Source organism: Antechinus flavipes, chromosome 2 (assembly GCF_016432865.1).
Source record: "Antechinus flavipes isolate AdamAnt ecotype Samford, QLD, Australia chromosome 2, AdamAnt_v2, whole genome shotgun sequence".
Classification (NCBI taxonomy): Eukaryota; Metazoa; Chordata; class Mammalia; order Dasyuromorphia; family Dasyuridae; genus Antechinus; species Antechinus flavipes.
In genome coordinates this window covers 399,622,717-399,645,402 of record NC_067399.1, presented here as the reverse complement: position 1 = coordinate 399,645,402, position 22,686 = coordinate 399,622,717, and the positions used below count along the sequence as shown (strand labels likewise).

At 37.7% G+C, this 22,686-nt stretch overlaps 1 protein-coding gene across 1 annotated transcript; it reads right to left on the bottom strand.

The window, feature by feature from the left end:
• Positions 1-610: 610 nt before the first annotated feature.
• On the bottom strand, positions 611-9,965 carry LOC127550100 (heterogeneous nuclear ribonucleoprotein H-like). The gene is given in 15 exon segments (XM_051978727.1): positions 611-1,392; positions 1,990-2,011; positions 2,014-2,039; positions 2,563-2,655; positions 3,340-3,429; positions 3,522-3,581; positions 3,905-4,040; positions 4,176-4,309; positions 4,366-4,437; positions 4,523-4,701; positions 5,702-5,840; positions 7,480-7,623; positions 7,815-7,970; positions 9,259-9,377; positions 9,866-9,965. Coding segments are annotated over 14 exon segments (1,467 nt in total). The 5' UTR covers positions 9,356-9,377; positions 9,866-9,965; the 3' UTR covers positions 611-1,273.
• Positions 9,966-22,686: the final 12,721 nt, after the last annotated feature.

The window sequence follows — 22,686 nt, the reverse complement described above, 5'->3', positions numbered from 1 at the left end:
ATACCCCTTAAACACTTGGGTTAGCCGTCATTCCAATCCAAGACAACGTAAAAACTCCATACACTTTTATATCCTACATAATTTTGTAAAATTATTTTCAAATGTTTGTTCATAAATTAAGTCCTATTAATAAAGATGTCCTGCCATAAAATGACTTTTCTAGAAAACCTGATATATGCATATTCAAAGGCACATAGCACACACTCCCAATTACCATTGCCCCAGACTGAAACAGCTCTATTGACTAACCAGGCAGTTTCAGTCTCACTTCCGGATCTCTCTGCAGGTAGATTGCCAAGTCCATTCAACTCCTTTTGGCACTCATGTCCTGTTTCCCCCCTCTTCCCCCACTAGACACCACCAGGCACCCAGCTAACTTTGGTGACAGTCCCAAATTCTTAAGCAAATATAATTCCAAATACTAGGTAGTTTTCAGGGTTCTGAAGGTAACCTGTGCTTTTTTCTTTTTAAGTAGGGAATTGATATATTAAACAAAGGTCACTCAATCACTTCAACAGGTAATGGTGAGGAAACCTAACATGCACAGTGAACAGTTGGCTTAAGAAACAGTGCCAAATAATGACACTGTTAAAAGTAAGGACAATATGTATTCCAGTTTTTGAAAGGAAGATTTATTTAACAAGTTTCACTTAGCGCAATACACCTAAAAGGAAATCACAATACAATGAAAGATTTAAATCAAGGCCTCAGAATTTAATACAAACACCAAGACCAAATCCTAAAGTATCCGTATTGCGTCTCAAAATTGTCCCCATTAACTTAAAAAAAAAAAAAAAAAAAAGCTTAAAACGTACGTGCCTTACAGGATAGTAAACGAAATAAACTAGAACAAACATGCCAAATGTTTCACTTTTGAATCGCAGACACAGCTCCTATATTTGTTTTACAAAAAAGCATGTCTCCCAACATGCATCTCAAACAGTGTTCCATGTAATGTGGTATAAGAGCAACATTTAACATAATTGAAACTGCTTTAACCTAAATACGCTTACTGCTTAAGTACACTCCTACAACATAACTACCTTGAGAAAAGCTGAAATTGTTTAACAGTTATAGTCTTTACTCAACTTGGTTATTACATCCTAGATGAATGTTTTCTGTGTTCAAAAATACTGAACCTGAAGTTTTTAAAACAATCCTGATTTCACTTACAGTAAGCATAAATCACAAGCTTGTATTGCAAAACTGTTAAACTTCGTTTTTGTTTGTTTTTTCTTTAAAAAAAAAGTTGACCAAGAGTCAGTGATCAGGATTACATTCCCCATCCACCACTCATACTGGACATGCCAGACATCCCTCCCATTCCGTTCACTCCCATAGATGCACGGCTCCCGCTACTGTAGTAGCTGCTGTTCATCGCTCCTTGGCTCCCTGAAAAGAGATACACGTGGGGAAAAGTTAATAGCCATTTCAAAGTACCAGCCACGTTAAAACAGTATCACAAAAATAAATAAAATTTGTTTGTAGTGCACAATGGCTGCTGTTTTATGTGGAGAGAGAAACATGTTTGGGATAGGGGGACCCTTACTCCAAACAGGCCTCCGTTAACCCCTTCACTGCTGTACCAACTTGCCATACTCCTGTGCTACCATTTTAATGGATCTTTAAGGATTAAAAATTTAAGTTTAAAGGAAAACTAGTGTTTTTCAAAAATTGCAAAATTACTTTCACAATGATTTTAAAGCTAAACAGGCATTTAAAAAATTTAACGTAAAACATTCACAATGTTAATTGAATGGCATATGAATAGGGAGCACAGGGGGAAGTCTCTTGCTTTTCCTATTCATGGTGGGCAGGAAGTGAGACTACACAGTTGGACTAATGGCAACTCACTGTGCCCAAAATGGCAGCCTCCATGGAGTTAAAGTCAGAGCCATTGACTGCTATAGAAAGTGTTATTACAACAGATAAAAAAAAAAAATATTTGCTATTGGGAATTTAAATTAGATTTTTTGAGAAAATATTTACCTATGCAATGTTTGATTGAAAATCACTGGAGTTTTCCTGTAAAACTTGGTCTGCAAAAGGATTTTGTAGGGTAAGACTATAATACCAAAATCACCATTCTTTAGACCAATTGAAAATAAACCAAAACCAATCCTAGTTTAACTGTCTAGAAAATATGATCTTAAACCCAACCGCCAGTCTACCATTTAATTATCCCACCTAGAATAGTTAAGTTACTAATAAAAAAAAGTTTAAAAACTTAAAATTAAAAAAAAAAAAATCACAAAAGGCACAATTTTTATTCTTAATGGAGGCAGATAACATTTTCTGGCTCGACAGCAAGTTATGATCAGTTACTACTAGGTGCCATTTATGAAACACTTCCCCCAATGCTCATTTCTCAAAATTTTAATAAAGCAATTATGCTCAGCATTTATTCCTCCCACCACCATTGTCCCACCACCACCAAAGCAAACAACCAACCCGGCTATCATATATGCCCAATTTCAAAAAGGAACCTGCATATTTCCCCTCCCCCCAGCTATAAACATGCCTGCCTTAAAAAATTTAAACCACAATTAAAAACATGCTTACCATATCCGCTCATGCTGCTTTGACCACCGTAGCCTCCTCCATAACCCCCACTCAGCTGCTGGCTAGCTGGACCACCGTAACTGGACTGGTTTGCTGTTAAGTTAAGAAAACATTAGGTTCTTGTTTCCAAGGCCATGTGGTACCTGGTGGTACCTGGCTTGCACTTCTAAATCTACATGGTCTTCCAGAGTTGACCACTTGTCCTATAACCAATCCTGTTCTAGAGTAATTCTTAAAACTATTTTTAAACAGCATTTTACTCCTCCACTATATGCACAGTGTAAAATAGATCCACAGGACTCAATAAAGTAGAGGCATTATTACAAAGCTGCTTTTCTTAGATTCTTTTTATATTACTAATTTAATGGATGCAAATAATGAAATAACATCCTTTACTTCAGGTAAAATTGGGCACCATACATCCCCCTTCATTTTCTAACAAGGTACTTCGTTTTATGTTTTATTGCCAGGTCCTTTTTTACTGACATTAGTCAAGACTAGGCTCTCTAAGTTATGTTATTTACAATTCCCTCCCCCCCTCCCCCAAATACAAACAATTTACTCTCTAATCTGTAAATTTTACTACTTCACTAAAAACTTAAGTCTTATTATAAATTAACTTCATAGCCCATCTGAATGGAAGGAATAGCCTTCCAAAGGACCTGACCTAAGGTTACACTAAACTCAATTAAATGTAAACTAAACAAATAACTTAACTTAAATATAATTGACTTAAATATAAATGTTTTGTTTTTTAAAAAAACTAGCGATATTTACACAAGCCCATGCCTCCCATCATTTGGCTACCATAAGCACCACCGCTTGCTCCTGCTGTAGAATTCAAGAAGAGTTCTACATATCTGTGTTCTGAAATGAGAGAAAAGGCATACAAGGTTAGCTTAAAAAAAAGACACTAAAGTGATATTTACACAAACCCATGCCTCCTAGCATTTGGCTACCGTAAGCACCACCGCTTGCTCCTGCTGTAGAATTCAAGAAGAGTTCTACATATCTGTGCTCTGAAATGAGAAAAAGGTTTGAAAGATTACTTACTATGCAAGTTTTTCTTAAAATTAATTTTAATATTAAATATAAATATGCAGCCTAAATTAACCCTCCTGGCTTTTTATTAATGCTAAAATTTATACTCTTCTATTATAATTTATAATTAAACTGTTCAATTCCCTAAAAACTATTTGAAACTACTCTGTGTACACCAAGCCAAGTAATAGAAATCAAGATGACAAAAACTTCATACTTTCTTAACTAACGATCACAAGGCAAATGATTTTGTTGTGCATGCTTTAAATTTCCTGGGATACAAAAAGTCCAATAGACTCACGCATATTTGCTTTGTCTTTTGACATAGCTGCCACAGCATCTTCATGAGTAGCAAACTCAACATCCGCTTCTCCAGTCACTCTGCCATCAGGTCCAATTTCAATGTGTACTCGAACAGGATTGAGTGGTGAGAAAAACTGGGCATAAAAAGAATCAGGTTATGCTCTCATTTTAAAAGATTACTTTCTAGAAAAATCCTTCAGTTCTTTAATGTCAGATATATAAACATATACACATTAAAACTAATTTGCAAGTTAACCTGAGAAACTTACATTGTAAATATCATTTTCAGTAGCTCTGTAAGGTAATCCTCTCATGTGCACACAATGGCCTGTTGTACTCTGGAAAGTGGACCCACCATCTCCATATCTATGATCAGACATTCCTGAAAAACAGTAATTTAGGTCTAGATTTAAAAAAGTGTAAGTATCCTCCAGCTTTGAAGTACAATTCTTACCTTACCTCTTCCAAATCTATCCGACCCAAAGCCATATCCATCATTATATCCATTGTAGTCATCATAGCCTCCATACCCTGAAATGGTTAATGGGGAAGAGTCATTATTTAACAGGAAGCTTTTTTTTTAAAAAGGGGTATCTTATTTCTTAGGTACACATACCTCCACCATAAGCACCTCGCCTCATTCTTTCAAACCCAGCTCCTCTACCAATGCTGTTATAGCCTCTGCCAGCCCCAGGTCTGTCATAAGGACCTGGCCGCTGCATAGCCATTAGCTTTCGAGGAGGATCATAATGAGTGCGAACTTCTGCCCGGCTGCTCTTGAAGATTTCAATATACCTACAACATTGTTCACATAGAAAACTAGTGAGTCCTTCATCTCATGCACAAGTATAATTACACAAGACAATATTCTAGTCATAGCCATGAAACTGACAAAATACTTTAAAAAGCCAGATTTCTTTACATTTGCATAGGCAATGACCAGATTTTACTCTTGACTATAAAAACGTCATTTTTAGAGGGGAAAAATTAAACTCCTCCTTTAAAAAAAAAACAAAAAACAAAACAAAACTACTGTTGCCCAACCTTAAGGGTGGGAGAGGAGTATTTATATAAAAGTAAAATGTTTTAGGAGGGAATGAATTCCACTCAACTCTCAACATTTCAACATTTGAATTAACTGGCAATGCGTAACAAGTGAGCTAAAAAGCCAGCCTTCACCAACATTCTAGCTCAATGCTACAGTTACTTTGCCTTTAACAAGTACCCCACATATCCTATGCTTCTTAGTAAGAATCAGCATAGGTAAGCGCATGCTTCAATGAAAAATAGTCACAAGCAAAATTGAATAAAACCTTTTGTGACAATTTCTTGAAAGCTATGCTTAACGTTACAATGCAAGTTTATATACAGCAAGAAAGTTTGTGGCATTTCAACTTTATAAAACAAGTTCAGAAAGTTATCACATTTTCTTATGGTAATATTAATTTACTAGATATTGAGCTAAAGCAATTGTTTACACTAAATTTTTTTAAAGCCATAGTCTCTCGACTCCATGGACTTATGGTTACTTATAGAAATTAAGAACCTTAATTGGCAAATGCATCTTACTGAATGGGAATAATTTAACTGTAAGCTTTTGTGTCTATATAAATATGGCATTGGAAAATTTTTGCATGTAACTTTAGCATCTGATAGTAACTTAACAGTTTTTAACATTTTAATTATTAACTAGGACTAGGAAATAGATACATTTCCTTTTAAGCAGAGAGAATATGGATTTAATTATCATTTACCATAAGAAAAGTGACGTATCCAACCAACCATCCATCCCCACCTGTGCCCTATTCTTTCCTTGTGTTTCTTTAGAGCCTTTTCAGCTATTTCCTGTGAAGCAAACTGCACGAAGGCCTCCCCCGTACTCCTCCCCTGGAAGTCCACCGGCAATGTTATCCCATTTGGCACGATTTCCAACCCTTCAACCCAAGGACAAATAACCCCAGTAGGGGGGCAATATTAACATCACAAGCCCAGAAATGATTCTTCTTATAGCTTTAAATACACCAGAATTGTAAATATTTTAGGCGAATGGTATGCTTTTAACTTTAAGTACTCAAATATGCACTGACATGAAGTTCCATATAAGTTTACTATTGTTAAAACACCCTGTGGCACAAAAATATGATGCAAACAAATATACAGTTTACTTGCTGATAGGGGATGTATTAAACTGACAACAGTTTATATATTTTCAACACATTCTCATTGCTGAGAATTACACAAGATAGAATGACAGTAAGCTAATCAAGTTTCACACACTAACAAGTTTTGCCAACATGTCTTCTTTCCTTTAAATTAAATATTACAAATAAGCTAAGTGGAACTTCAGTTTTCAAGACAATTTTTGCATATTTAGGTACACATACAATGATGAAATAAAAACATTGCAAGATCACAAAACTGATCAAATAACCTGACTTTTAAAACACAACTGATCTAAGACAATCATGCAATTTTTATGTTCTTAATTGTAAGATAACACTTAAAAGGTTTTCAAAGATGGAATTTCCAGTTCGTGGATACATTTCCAAGATTACAAAAAGTCTTAAAAACACTTTCCTAGGAGTAAGATATGAAATTACATTAAGTGACAAATGGCATTCAAATTTTCATTCTAATAAGATATTTGAACATTAGTCAAAAACAATGACTAGGATTCAAATATTGTTATCAAATATGCTATTAAATGATTGAAATTAATACTTATATACTATTAAACCACAAAAGCCCTCCATCTTTAATATTGCATTCTAGACCTAGAAACAACTAGTCAAATTTTTCAAAAACTTAAAAACATTTCTATTACAAACTTTTCAATGAATAATACTCATGCAAATCACATCAGAATTGTGTTAGACATTCAATTAGTTTAGGCCCAAAACATTACCTCAGTGAGCATTTTCCCTATCTTAAGTAAACAGGGACAGCATTTTTCAAAAATCAGCAATTGGTAAGAATTTAAAACAGTACCTGCAAATTATTCCTCTGCAATCTTACTTAAGACAGGCAACTTGCAATGCTAGTAGCCTACAATTACCAGGCTATAATCAGGTTTTCCTTGGAAGAGGCTCCATAGTATTGCTCCAGAGAACATAAAGGAGTTTAACTTTGGTCCCATGACACCGGCAGTGTCATTTTACAATAATGAATAACAGCAGGAAGAGTGTTAGTTAAAATTAAAGTACATCAGTCTAGTCATGGTGATAAGTGCATCTTACCTTATAAACTTGAGGTACTATGCTGAACAGCAAATGTGTAGAAAGAAGTTAAGCTGTTGAGGACAATCCTCTAGCATCTAAATATCTACTTTAAACTACAACACCAAGTATAAAAAAAATTAAAAATTTAGTGATATTTAGAATCCAAGTTGTTTTCCAGCTTTAAGGTAGTCTAATTTATGGGCTTAAATTATTTGAAAGTCCCTGAACTTCTAAACCAGAGAGAAGAGCATTCAGTGTTTAAAAATTTCAACTTGTCCAAACAAGTACATCTAAATAACTCCAATTACTTGAACTAGCCAGAATGCACTGTCCAATGACAAGCACTACTACATACCTGAAAAAAACTGAACAATTTCTTCCTTGCTACAGCCAAATGGGAGTCCTCTAAGGCGTACAAAGCCATCATTGGCAGTATCAGGACTATTTGGACCAGTATGCTTCAACACCCAATCCATTTCAACGTTGTTTGACTTGAATACTGTAAGAGGTGCTTAGAATTAGTCAATTTCGGAATGTTAGAATGAGCAAGATTTCCTTATTTTTAGGTAAACTAGGAGGTGCCAAAAACTCACTTAGATGACCATTTCCATGCGGTCAATTACCTAAAATTCAGAAAGGGGGGTAAAATCTACACACTTAACACTTTTACTATGTCAACATAAATCAAACCTTCAACATATCTGTGTCCCATTGTTTCTCTGTCTTTTTTCAGTGCCAATTTGACTTCATCTTCTGATTCAAGTTCAACAAATGCTTCTCCACTTGGTCTGCCTTCTCGGGTATAGATGAACCGAATGCCTGATGCCCCATTTTGAATTTTGCATTCTGTGAAGAAACCAATTGTTACTCACAGTTAATATATCTAACTATTTGGGTTAGGTCCTGCTACTCCCTACAACTAGGACTTTTAAAACTTGGTATTAGATACCCATATTGTTACTGGAAGCAAAATTATTCTGAATACGACATTATGACAATTTATAACTTTAAAAATTTTCAAAGTGAAAGATATCAGAATAGCTAAATCGCAAGTTTTAGGGGGTTTTAAAATCCTTAACAAATTTTTACAACTTCAGACATTTCATCTCCTATTACTAAAAAAATATAAATTAAAAAATCAACTTTGTGACTGCATGCCAAGCACACCACCCAGCCTCAAATTAATTTTTTTGGGGGGAAGGGTAAAATACTTATTCCTCTTTACCAAGATATAAATACCAAGTGAAACATTCTTGACTTACCATTCAGTACATCAAGCAGCAGGAATACTATAACTTCACATAGTAACAGTACAAGCATGAAATTATTGACCCACCTTATAAATGGCTAAACAGCTTATTTTTATGTATCCATAATAGTTTCATTGAACAGGCTACGTAAAAGCTTCATCTTCCCATACTTCTCCAAGATTTTACTAATGCCAAGTAATAAACCACTGACAACTTAAGGAACCAAATCTATTTCCAAATCGACTCCTCTCACAGCTTCCCTTTTTTAAGTCCTTTAAATATCCATTCTCAACATTTCAAGTCTCTAACTTTGAATCATAAACTGAGGTTACTTTCCAAAGGAAAAATGCACGGCCTTCATCTGTCCTATACAAAAAATCATACCAGCCTTTCCACGATACTTTTGCTATGTAGGAGACAGTCAAATGTTTATCAGGAGACATTCAATTCTTGTCAAAGCAATAGATGCATTTCCAAGCAGCCCTCCTTTAGCAGAAGGATAAGAACCATAAGGATCCAAGGAGGGAGGTGGGTAAGTCTTTTGCTAATGCAAACACGGCCCCTCCAATCCACTTCCCGTAAGCAAGCTGCGGTCGTTTCGCAATTTCCATTGTGTAATGACGCAAAGCGAAACCAACTTCCACCCCCTCCCCCCAAGCAGCAGCGCGAGACTTGCAGCAAGCGGCCGCTCCCCCGCCAGGGGGCCGCCAGGAGCGCGCGGCAGCCTAGGACCACGCGGCCCCCCCTCCCCCGCCCGTCGACCTGCTGCCTACGCGGGCACGAGGCCTACGCGGACGCGAGGCCAACGCGCGCGGCCGCCGCCGCCCAAAGGCGCGCTCTCACTTTCCCCCATCTTACACCCCGCCCCACCCCCGCCCGCTTACCCGAGAAGAAGCGTTGGACTTCATCGGCCGAACAGGACCAGGGCAAGCCCCGGACCTTCACCACGAAGCCTTCTCCGCCTTCGGTGCTCAGCATCATCTTGTTCAGTCAGAGGCGGCGGCTGCGAAGCGAGGGCCGGGGGTGAGGAAAGGGTCCCTCCCCCCGCCTCCCGGGTAGGACCTCGCCCCGCCCCTCACCCCCCCTCACCCGCGTTCCCAGCCGTTCGCGCCCCCGCGCCAAGCGGGGATTCACAACCGGTAACCCGTCCTTCGTCCCCACTATACCAACCACCCCAACCATCCGCCGCGCCCCCAAAACCGGTCGCCCGCGCCTCCGGGGCCGCGCCGGCCGAGCCTCTCTCCGGCGGGCGGGCGGCCGAGGAAATGGCGGCGGCTGCTTCCGCTCCGCCTCCTCCTGCTCCGCACACAATGGAGTCGCCTCGGCCCGCAGGCCTCGGAGGCGCCGACAAGCTCCGGCCGACCCGAACCGCAGCCCACAACGCGCCGCGCTCCCCCCAGAGTGCCGACGGGGACCAGGCCGATAGAGGTCCAGAGAGAAGTGCCGTTCCCGCGGGCGACGGAGGTTGGGTGAGAGCCGACCGGTGCTCACCTCGATACTTGACTTCGGCGTGGCTACGAAGAAATGACCGCTGAGCGCCTGCGCATCCTAGATAAACCCCTTTGAGCACGCTCTGCGCACGCGCAGAAGAGCTCCAGTCTCCGCCCCCTTGCGTCACACAACGCTTGTGCGCAAGCGTAGTTCCACGAGCGCCAACCTCCTCCCGCCACAGGAATCTCGCGCGCGTGCGCTTTGGCCACAGTCCTTCCCAACCCTTCCCCCACCAAGACCCCCCACGCCCTTTCTGCGCTTGCGCTTTACCGCGAATATTGAACTTCGTGCCCATCCGCTTACTATCTTGCCTGTTGCGCATGCGCCAACTTGCTGATGATTCGCTTCTCAGGCCCGCCAAGGTGGGGGAGGGGCAAGTTATGAAGGGCCTAGGGTGGCGGCCTTTAGTCTGTAGTGTTAGTGGCTCCCGCTCTCAGTGGGTGGGCCTTCCTCCCAGCTAGGGTTAAACTCCTAGTCCGATAAGGAAAGAGAGCCGGGGTCTTTGAAATGTCTCGAGTTCCGGCCTGTCGCAAACATCAGGGCCTTGCAAAGAGTAGGCTTTAGCGCCCCCTCTATACGCGATCTCTTCGGGCACGCGCTGGGCCTTCACTACTATCTCTCCAGTCTCGCCGGGCCGCCGAACCCGAGAGGGAGCTTCTCCGTGGAGACTGCAAAACCTGCGGGCCATAAGGCCTAAATTCGGGAGAATGGAATCTCCTCGAGGGCAGGGCCAGAGTTTGTTTTTGTTCTTGTGGCCCCCACGCTTAGCCCTCTGTAGGCGCTTAATAAATGTTGGTTTGGGAGTACACGGAATTTCCCAGATGAGAAGATGGGGCTACCCCCGCCCTCTCTTTACGGAGCCTCACCAAATCCCCTGCTCCGGGTCGTGTTCCCTTGGCACTGGGCTTGGGAGCCGCTGGTAAGCTCCTTCAGAAACGGTAGGGAATCCCGGGCTATTTAGCTTGAAAGTTTTGAGGCCTCCTGGAGCATTTTTTGAGCACCTGCTATCCAGATTGTTCAAAACTAGAATAGTGTGAGGAGAAAGAAGTATTCCCTGCCTTCAGAAAGCTTACGTAATAGGCATGACATCCACACAGAAAAGTTAAACAAAGTGCATGATTAAATGTCAGAGGAGTGACTGACAGGCTTTAGGATTTTGGAGAATGAGGAAAATTAAATATTGTAAGGTTAAACAACTGTTTGGTGTTGAAGCCACTGGCAGCCTTTGTATTCCCTTACAATTACCGGGAGGCTCAGCTTTATGCGTGGGACAGGTAGATACTTTCTTAAAAAGTGTTTGTTGACTATTCTCCATTGAGATAGTGACTAGACTTGTGATTTTATTGGTGTAAAGATCTCCCAGATGAGGAAAATCCTATCAGTGCAAATTAGGATCTTCTCTATAATTTGTGTTCTTAGAAAATTGCCCAGAACACTGAGAGGATAAGACTGGCATTCAGGACTTGAATTTAAGTCTTGTGGGTTTTAGGCCAGCTCTTTAAAAGCTGCAGGGATTCTTATAAGATCGATTAGTGCCTTGGATAGAAAATAGGAAAGTCTAATGTTCAGTTTGAGATGTCTCTAGTTTGAGATATATCAATAGGCAGTCAGTGATGTGTGACTGAAGCTCCAGAGAGACCCTGGGGATAGATAGATCTTGGAACCATCTGCTTGAAAATGATAATTAAAACCATTATAGCTGAGTCACTATTTTACAAAAAGAGTGTAGATTTGAGAAAAGAAACTTAGTTTTCATGTTTCAAATGTATTTTCAATCATACCCACACAGTTTTTTTTTTTTTATTCCTGTGATTAAACTGAGTGCTAAAAATGTACAAAATACAAGGTAGTCTTAGGTAGGAACAGAAATACAAATAATCAACTCTCTGCCACCATAGTGGGATTCAAAACATTCGTTAACATGTCAACAAGACAATGTAAATTGGTTACATAGATGTCTAGATGACATGTGAATTTGTACAGGATTGTTAACACACTCTTGTGCTACCATTTTTTTTTTCTTTTCCTTAAAACTTGTGTTTCACAATTCCATTTTCTCTTAAAAATGTATATAAGGGGCAGCTAGGTGGCCCACTGGATAGAGCACCAGCCCTGAGTCGGGAGGACCTGAGTTCAAATTTGATGTCAAACACTTAATACTTCCTAGCTGTGTGCCCCCTGGGCAATTCACTTAAACCCAATTGCTTCAGCAAAAAAAAAAAAAAAAAAAGTATGCAAATACTAGTTTCATTTTAAAAGATGTTTTCGTTGTTAAAAATGATAAGCTCAAAATCAGACTTCACTCAAGGTTCACTATTAGTGAACAAAACTATACTTATGTATAGTAAAGTTTTATACTATTGTATTGACACAGAGAAAGAGATAACAGAGGTACATTTCAAAAGCTTCACTAGACAAATGAATCCCTCAAACTTTTTAAATAGGGGGCCAGTTCACTGTCCCTCAGACTGTTGGAGGGCCGGACCATAGTAAAAACAAAACTTTGTTTTGTGGGCCTTTAAATGAACTTCATAGCTCTGGGTGAGGGGGATAATCATCCTCAGCTGCCGCATCAGGCCCGCAGGCCGTAGTTTGAGGATTGCTGCCTAAAAGAATGAAGTCAAGAATATGACCTTCAGGATTATTGGGTAGCTAAATCTTTGACATTTATGGAGGGACATGGACGAGAATCACCTATGAGTGCTAGAGCAAATAAATACACAAAGAAATGAGATCACAAGTCCATGGAAATGTAATACCATTTTAATAAAGTACTATATTGCTATGTAAAGAAAAATAATGGGACAATATTCAATAATTTGAAAATGAAAGAGTAACTAGAATAGGGAATCAACATGAACTGGAATAATTAGAAAAAAGTTCATAGAAAAGATGTTACTTGTGTGGCTATTAACAATTTCCTTTATTACTTGCTGCTATGTTGATATGCCTATCATATTTGATTGAGAAGCCATTATTAAAGTAATTGTCAGGCTAGTAAGATGGATTTTTTAAAAAAGGAAATGGCATAGAATTTTAGAGCTAGAGAAAGCTTTGTAAATAATGATTCACTTTAAGAAGAAAACAGGTCCAGATATGAGAAGCACATAATTTACTCAAGGTAATACAACTAATTATTAGGAGAGCTAAGTTCTATTGTTTCAGACCTATCTGATTCCAAGTGACCTCATCTGGGGTTTTCTTGGCAGAAATACTGGAGTGGTTTGCCATTTTCTTCTCTATCTCATTTTCTGGATGAAGAAACTGAGGCAAAATGCTAAGATTAAAATTTATTGATGTTGCCAACAGATAATTCTATCATATCCACTCATTGCTTATTTAGTCCAAAAATTAAACAATGACCAAAGTGCACAGAGCATTAAATTTCTTAGATACAAATAGAAATACAAATAACTCCCTACTCCAGATGATTTTATAATCTCAGAAAAGATCAAAGTAAAAAAATCATCTCTAATTCCCTTTAAATAAATTGCCTATGATTACCCATCAAGTTAGTGAAATTCAGTCCTCCAGTGCCCAGTTTGTCACTTTGCTTGCTCCATATTTCCCAACTTCTTCCTACCCATTGCTTCTGCCTTTCCTATTCAACAGATTTTCTAAGAGCCTATGTCTTAAGAAATCCAGGGATGAATAAAATATGGTCCATTTTCTGACAGGAATAATGGAGTTGAGAATCAGATTTGAAATATTTTTGGAGATGGCCAACATGAATATTTAAATATAGTGATTTGTTTACAGGTACAGATTTAAGAAAAAAAAAGTGATATTGAAGTAAAAAAATAAAGAGTGCTTGATGCTTTTAAAAATGCAGAGAGGAGAACAAAGAAGAAATTGTTGAATTTCTGTTTGCTTTTTTTTTAAGTTATTCATAAGAGAAATATGTAGTTTCATATGTAGCCTCCTGAGTTTTTTGTAAAAATATTTATGTTATATTTAATATATATAGGACTGCTTGCCATCTAGGGAAGGGGGTGGGAAGGAGGGAGGGGAAAAATCGGAAGAGAAGTGAGTATGAAGGGATAATGTTGTAAAAAATTACCTTGGCATGGTTCTGTCAATAAAAAGTTATTATTAAAAAAGAAAGAAAGAAAGAAATATTTATGTTAGTGTTTATCAAGTTCACAACAAAAGATTAAAAAAAGTTGGGTTTTTTTTTTTTAACTAAGATACTTCAGATTCTACCAAATGAGAGGTACAGATAGGTGCTATAGAACTTCAAAGGACAATTTCCTATAGACAAAAGGTAGAAATATAATTGCTCTTTGAATGATATTAAGATTTGACTCAATGGCAGAAGGAAAAGAATATCTATTTGGTGAAAGTTCCCTAAACAAGGTTAAGGTGACACCTGAATAAAATGCTTGAGTGATAATACCCATCTTTGTCAGAACAAGGAGGATATATATCAGGCTTTAGTTTTTAAAGGGTCTTGAATGCTAGATTAAGGAGTCTGAAATGTGCTAAATATTCAAAGGTTAACCTCTGGATGTTTTCAAAAATAAAAATAATGTATTTAAAACTGAACTTTATGAAAAATTAATCCAGCAGTGTGTGCAGTTTATATGGAAGAGAAAAGAAGTGTAAAGGAAGGGACCTGTTTGAAAGTTAATGTCCATGAAATCTGATGAAGCCTTGAGACTGAAGTGATAGCATTGGGGATGGAAAGAAAAAGACATTCAAACCAGATTAAGGATATAGCCAGTACCCACTGTGCTGTGTTGCTTCTTTCTAACATCTCTTCCTAAATGTAGCCAACACTACTCATGATTTCTCTGCCCCCAAAATACTTCTTTTCTCTTCTTCTGTTTCTCTCCAACATTTGCTAATCTTTCTTCCCTGTGTCTAATAGTTATAAAGTCCTCTGATATGTGTTAGATTCTAAAGTAAAAAAAAAAAAAAAACAAAAAAAAACAATGCCTTTCATCTATAGACTTTTTAACTTCCTGTGATCAGGGAGACAGAACTGACCAGTATTTTGCTAATTTTTATAATCACATATCTGCAAGACTCCCTAGAGAAATACTCAAAAATATAAAACTAGACCCCAATTTCCAAGGTGGTGTTTCAGTCTTGGTTATGTAGAAACTACTGAATAATTAGATAAAAGCAGTAAGAAATGAATAAAGTCTTAATTACATAGTTGAAATGCCCTAAGAATCGTCCATGTGTCCCTTTCCTAACCCCTTTTCCCTTTTCTTTTTTGACAAGATATAAATTTCCTATTGATGGTGAGAATTCCTACCATAGTCTCTCAGTCCCCACTGATAAGGCCTTTGTTCTCAAATTCAAGTTCATGGCTTAGTTCACATCTTTAAACCTGTCTTGAAAGAAAGCTCAGTTTCACACAGAGACTTATGATACAAGAAGGGTTTAGTTCCTTGTAGAGTATGATACATTTTTGCAACATCTTTAGAGAACTATTCTTGCAAGCTCTTTAGAGAACCAGTCTATGTATTCTGTTAAGCAATGATGCCTGTTAGAGATGGTAAGTAAGAAATAAACCATTATAGGGACAAATATACTAACATCTGAAGGAAGTCTAGTTTATTCACTTGTTCCTCTGAGGAGGGAAGAAGCTGTCCTCAGATTAAGAAGGGTCTTACCAACTGTATAAATATGTATACATATGTTATATTTAACTTAACATAATTAACATGTATGGAACTATTTGCCATCAAGGGGAGGGGGTAGAGGGAAGGAGGGAGAAAGTTGGACAGAAGTTTTTGCAAGGATCAATGTTGAAAAATTACCCATGCATATGTTTTGTCAACAAAAAGCTGTAATTAAAAAAAAAGAAGGGTCTTAGCTCTTTAAGTAATCATCTAGAAGGGTCACAGCCTTTGGAGAAAGAAAGGAAGGCAAGATTCCCGGACTCTTTTAAGAAAAAGATGTATAGTTCTATGCTATCTGCATAGTCCTGAGTTGGAAATAATAATAGCTGGGATTATATTGCATTGTGAAGGAGGATCAGATCAATATACAGACCCCCTTGGTCTGTTTGGATATGATTTCTCAGAAGGCAGTGTGGGAGCATGGTTTCAGGGCTTAACTTAGCATAATTATGTAGATGCCCTTCTAGAATGCAGTTTTGTTTTTTAATCTTTAAAAGCATACATTAACTCTCCCTCCCACCCCACTCTGAGAAAAGAAAAAAAAAACATGTATAGTCCAGCAAAATAAATTCTTAGATGTACAAAAATGGGCATCTCATTCTGTATTTTGTCTACCATTTTTCTGGTAGCAAGCATAAAATATTTAATTTTCAGTCTTCTGGCTTTGTGGTTTATCATTGCATTGATCAGAACTCAATGTCTTTCAAAGTTGTTTTTATAACGTTGTCATGGTATAAATTGTTATCCTAATTCTATTCGCTTTTATCAGTCTTCCCAATAATAGAATAACTGAGTAAAAGGGCATGCAACTTTAGCAACTTTTTTTTAAAGAATAGTTCTAAAAGTTCTAGCTGGACCAATTCACAGCTCTAGTAATGCATTAATGTGTCTTATTTTTCATTCGCCCTTCCACTATTTGTTATTTTCCTTATTTTGTCATCTTTTCCCATCTGATGGATCTGAAGTAGAACTTTAGGGTCATTTTAATTTGCATTTCTCTTATTCTAGAGATTTGGAGTATTTTTTCAAATGATTGTTGATTAATTGCATTTCTTCCCTTAAAAACTGCCTAGATGTGTGCTTTGACTATTTATGAATTTGAAAATCAATTTAATCTTATAAATGTGAATTTGTTCCTTATATTCTTTGATTATGAGAGCTTTAACTTAGCACATATAATTTAAAGAGAAGACAGTCTCCCAGGAGTTAATGTCCCTCAGTAAAGTTAGGGCTGGATAGCTGATAAAGAATGACAGCCATGTCCTGAGCTCTGGCATTTGCAGACAACCAAAAAGAATCAGTTATGATGGAGAAGAGGTGTTAGCGTTTCAAGGCCTGGCCAGCAGAACTCTGTATCCTGCCAAAGAGTAGAGAAGAGTTAATTATACAGCACAGCTCACTTCACATTCCATATTGCATCATCAGTGCATGAATTAAATAAACTGCCTATGTCACTTTCCCACAGTGTTTGAGAGACATTGGTTTTTAATGGTAGACTGGACTTACACATTGATTTTTGGAGTTGAGAGGGTGGCAGCTTTAGGGAAAAACTTGTGACAAGTATTTGCTTCATTAAATAATTTTGCTTTGAATTTGTATATCTTCTGGTTCGGTCTTATGAAAGTCATTACAAATGGGGAACTCAAATGTATGCTGAGAAGATAATTGAACATAACAGAACTATGAGCATCAATTAAACCAAGGTCCACATTAAAGAGACCCCTACTTTATAGAGATGAATAAACAGACTTAGAGTGGCTAATTGACTTGGTTACTCAATTATTAAATGTCAGAAGTAGGATTTGAATCTGCTTTTAACTGACTAAATCCAGACCTCTATTCCATTGGCTACACCATGATGGAGTAGCAACCCAGATCTACCCCTTCAGTAATCTATGAGTCATATAGTAGGGTCTTCCAAGAGGAAGAGTAACAAGATTCCCTGCCAACATTTACTTCTTTCCTGCATTCATTTCTGCATTTCCTCCAATACTTTGTAAGACTATATTAGTCCCTTGGTTCTCCTCCCACCTTTCTTATTGCTTCTTAGTAATCTTTAGTGATTTATCATCTCTTATCAAAGGTGTCAAACACTCAGCCCAACATGAAAGTGCAGGCTACGTGAACCACATAAAAATGTAATTGGGAAATATTTAACAAAGTTAATAAAATTACAATAGAACATAGATAATGTTATGATGTAGTTTTCTAAGTCAATATTTATCTGCTGGGATCTTTATGTGTGGTTAGTGGTCCCTTTTCTATTTGAATATGACATCATTGAGCTTTATTACAACCCCTAAATATGGTATACTTCATAACTATCTGGAAGCTCTCTTTTCTATGCTACATTTTCCTTAAGAATTTTATCAATTCTGGTTTTAATTATCATTTCTATGTAGGTAAGTCACAGAGCTATACTTACCCTTTATTCTCTCACCTTAAGTCACCAGTTGCCTGGAAGACATTTCAAACTAGATAACCTGAGACACCTCAAACTCAAGTTATCAAGCAGAATATATTCCCTTTCTTCTAAAGCCCTCCACTCTCCTAAACTTATCCAGTTCTATCAAGTTTGTCAGTGTTTTTCCATTCTCCCAGGTTCCTAACTTTGATATTATTGAAACTTTACTTGCCATTATTCCACATATCTAGACAGTTGCCAAACTTTATCATTTTAATCTCCACAATATCTCTCACAGCTACAATATCACTCACAGCCACCACCTTAGTACAGGCCTTTATCACTTCTCACCTAGACTACTGAAGTAAATTCCAAATTGATCTCCTTGCCTCAAATCTTTCCAATCAAATTCTATTCCATCTTCCATATAGCTGCCAAAGTAAATGTCCTTAAACTCAAATATGACAGTTCTCTACTCATTAAATTCCAGTGACTCCCAATTGCCTGTAGGAAAAAATACAAACTCCTCTGCTTGGTTTTTAAAACACTTAACCTAACAATAACCATTCTTTCCTTATACATTATTTCCCTCCCTCCTCCATTTATATTATAGCAAAATTATCCTTTTCTCTGTTGCTCACATGTTAGACCATATCTTCACTCCTTGCCTTTGCACTGGCAATCTCTCTTCCCTGGAATGCAAGCAACTTATTGAATGCATCTATGTGCTGAGCATTATGTTAAATGCTGGAGGTAAAAAGAAAAACAAAAAAATAGCCTCTCTTTTTTTTTTTTTTTAATAACTTTTTATTGACAGAACCCATGCCAGGGTAATTTTTTATAACATTATCCCTTGCACTCACTTCTGTTCCAATTTTTCTCTTCCTTCCCTCCACTCCCTCCCCCAGATGGCAAGCAGTTCTATACATGTTAAATAGGTTACAGTATATCCTAGATACAATATATGTGTGCAGAACCGAACAGTTCTCTTGTTGCACCGGGAGAATTGGATTCAGAAGGTATAAATAACCCAGGAAGAAAAACAAAAATGCAAGCAATTTATATTCATTTCCCAGTGTTCTTTCTTTGGGTGTAGCTGCTTCTGTCCATCCTTGATCAATTGAAACTGAATTAGCTCTCTTTATCGAAGAGATTCACTTCCATCAGAATACATCCTCATATAGTATCGTTGTTGAGGTATATAATGATCTCCTGGTTCTGCTCATTTCACTTAGCATCAGTTCATGTAAATCTTGCCAGTCCTCTCTGTATTCATCCTGCTGGTCATTTCTTACAGAGCAATAATATTCCATAACATTCATATACCACAGTTTACCCAGCCATTCTCCAATTGATGGGCATCCATTCATTTTCCAGCTTCTAGCCACTACAAACAGGGCTGCCACAAACATTTTGGCACATACAGGTCCCTTTCCCTTCTTTAGTATCTCTTTGGGGTATAAGCCCAGTAGAGACACTGCTGGATCGAAGGATATGCACAGTTTGATAACTTTTTGAGCATAGTTCCAAATTGTTCTCCAGAATGGCTGGATGTGTTCACAATTCCACCAACAATGTATCAGTGTCCCTGTTTTCCCACATCCCCTCCAACATTCCCCATTATCTTTCCCTATCATTCTAGCCAATCTGACAGTGTGTAGTGGTATTTCAGAATTGTCTTAATTTGAATTTCTCTGATTAGTAATGATTTGGAGCATATTTTCATAGGGCTATAAATAGTTTTAATTTCTTCGTCTGAGAATTGTCTGTTCATATCCTTTGACCATTTATCAATTGGAGAATGAATAGTCTCTGTTTTCAAGGAGCACACAATTTAACATCAAAATAACTATATATAAATAATATATATAAAAGAAAAATTGAAGATAATCAACTAAGGAAGGTACTAGCATTAAGAAGCAGTCAGGAAAGGCTACTTGTAGAAGATAGAGCTTTACCTGGGATTTAAAGGAAGCCAGGAAAACCAGGAGATGGAGAGAATTCAGACATAGAAGACAGTGAAAAAAGTGAAGAGTTAGGGGATGGAGTGTCTTGTTCAAGGAGTAGCAAAAAGATCAGTGGCATTAGACTACAGAGTATATGGTAGAGAGCAAAGTTTAAGAAGACTGGGAAGGTAGAAAAAATACAGGTTATGAAGAGCTTTGAAAACAGAGTTTTATATTTGATCCTGAAGATAAGTAACCACTGGAGTTTGTGAAATGAGCATGGGAAGAAGGTGACATACTTAGACCTGGGATTTAGGAAGAGTAATAGCTGAGTGAATGATAGATTGGAGTGGGAAGAGACTTGAGGCAGGGAATCCCTACCATCTGACTATTGCACTCTTAGCTCTACTACTTTCAGGATTAATTAATCAGCAACCATGTATTATGAATAAAGAATTTATTAAGTGTATATAAAAAGCTAAACTCCCTGCACTCAAGTCAGTCAACAGCACTTAAAACATTTAAATGTTTCCTACATACTAAGCTCTGGGAATACAAAGGAAAGCAAAGAAATGGTTCCTGTCCTCCAGAAGCTCACATTCTAGTGGGGAAAACAGATGTGCAAATATCTGTGTCCATATAAGATATGTAAATTGAAACAGAGGAAATCTCCGAGGGAAGGCCCTAGCAGTAGGAATCTGGGGAAAGGCCTGTCTGTTAAGAGGAGGTATATTTAAGGTGCATTTTGAAGGAGTCCAGAGAAACCAGGAGGTTTAAAGTGAGGAGCGAGAGCATTCCAGGCATAGGAAATAGCCCATGAAAAGAATTGTTTTATGTAAAAAGAACACAATGCCTAGAGTATTGGGAGGAGAGTAAAATGTAAAAAGACTGGAAAGGTAGAAAGGAGCAAGGTTGTAAAGGGTTTTAAAAGCCAAACAAAGGATAAAAGTTTGATATCTTAATGATTTAACACTGAAAAAATATATATATTTTTAAGTAGGAATGGATGAAAGTTATTCAGAAAACACCTGGTTCTACCTGGTTTGTTGACTTCTCTCTTAGCCTCTATTCGATTAATTAAATTCCAGAACATAAAAAACTCTCAGATATTAAGGTCTTGAGAAATTCATTAACTCTTTATAAGGTATACAGAAGTTTTGTGATCAAATTTGATGGAAATAGAGCTAGTTATTGGTTAGCCCAAGGATCAGCCCTGCCTCTGGTAACCCTGTATTAACTAGCTGAAGGACCCAACCCTTGGGAGAGAACTGTTCCATCCCTAAGGCAGGAGGAATTTGTTTTTTCCCCTATTCATTCACTGATCATGGCATCCTGCAAGGAAGATATTTATTTAGTAGAAGATGCTATTCTCAAAAAAGGCATAAAACAAATAGAGTTTTTTGAGCCAGAACAGTAAAATGAGATACAGAAACACAAGTTTAGGTAGTCCAACTGAGTAATCTGCTCACCAGACACATTGCTTATAGTGAAAAAGTACATCAGAACTCAGTGGAACTGAAGATATGTTCCATTCTTGTGTGTGTAGTGGAAACTATACATACATATGCAAATATACGTAAGAATATATTCTTCCCATTAATACTAAAGATGTAGGAGAATGCCCATTTTGGCAAACTAGAGAAATGTTTTGTAGCTTTTTTTCCTTATGATGCCATTTCATTATATGGCACAGGTCAAAGAGTGTTGGGTCCAGCACTTAGAAAATTCTGATTTAAAATCTTGCCTCAGACCTTTATTTAATTGGGTGACCTTGGGAAAGTTATTTAACTTTTTTGCCTCCATTTCCTTAAATGGAAACCAAATAACATTTAACTCTCAAGGATTAAGGACCCTGCCTGGGGTGAAGGGGCAGGTCAATTTTCAGAGAACCTCCGCAGCTGTGGATCAGATAGTGACACTTGAGGGAGTTGCAGGGCAGCCTATGCTGATGCAGGTGTTCCTTGTGGATTGGGAAATAAATTGGAGGCAAGAGGGAAGAGGAGAGAGGTCAGACAAAGCAATTGCCTCTCAGTCTTCTTGTCATCCTCTCACATGAAAAGATCCATTCTACAGGTCTGAGTTAGCAGCCACTGCAGGTGGCTCCCGTATCACAACACTCAAGGATATCTCTATCAAAAGAGATAATATTTACAAAATACTTAGCAAAATCCCTGGCTCATACTAGGCCTTGTATATAAAGGCCTATTTTTTTTTCCACCTTTGTTCCCTTTGTTTTGACCTAATTATATCCTCTGGATAACTATTATAAAGATAACAAGCCTATGGAATCTCCTGAAGTATATATATTTTAGGAGTATTAGACCCAAAGAGTACCTTAAACCCAGTAACTTTCTAAATCCAGTCTAGGAGTAGAATAGAACACTGCTGAATTAGGAATATTACATGTAAAGACAAGAATGAAAGAACTTGCTGAAATGCGATGTGCTAAAAAGAAAGGGGAATTGGCTTTCATCTCAAAATTATCTACTCTGAAACACTGAGAATACTCCATCCTGGGAAAAGTGGCTCTTTAATGAGGTCAGAAATTTTGCTTCTTGATGAGAAATCTAAAATTATACAGGGTTTTAAAAATGTAAATTGATCAAGCAAATGCAAATTGAAGAAGGTAATTTAGAATTGAGTGCAATTAAAGAGTAAAATAGAATTCAATGTTAATATATAATAAGAAGATAATGTCAATTGTAGTTCTTAAATCACAATTGGTATGAGTCTCTGAAAAGCAAAGGCTGGGAATTTGAGGAAACAATTTCTTGAAAAGAGTTTGAGCAGAATTAGGTCGTCTGGAGGATTGACTGAAAGGGGTTGAAGAAATGAAAT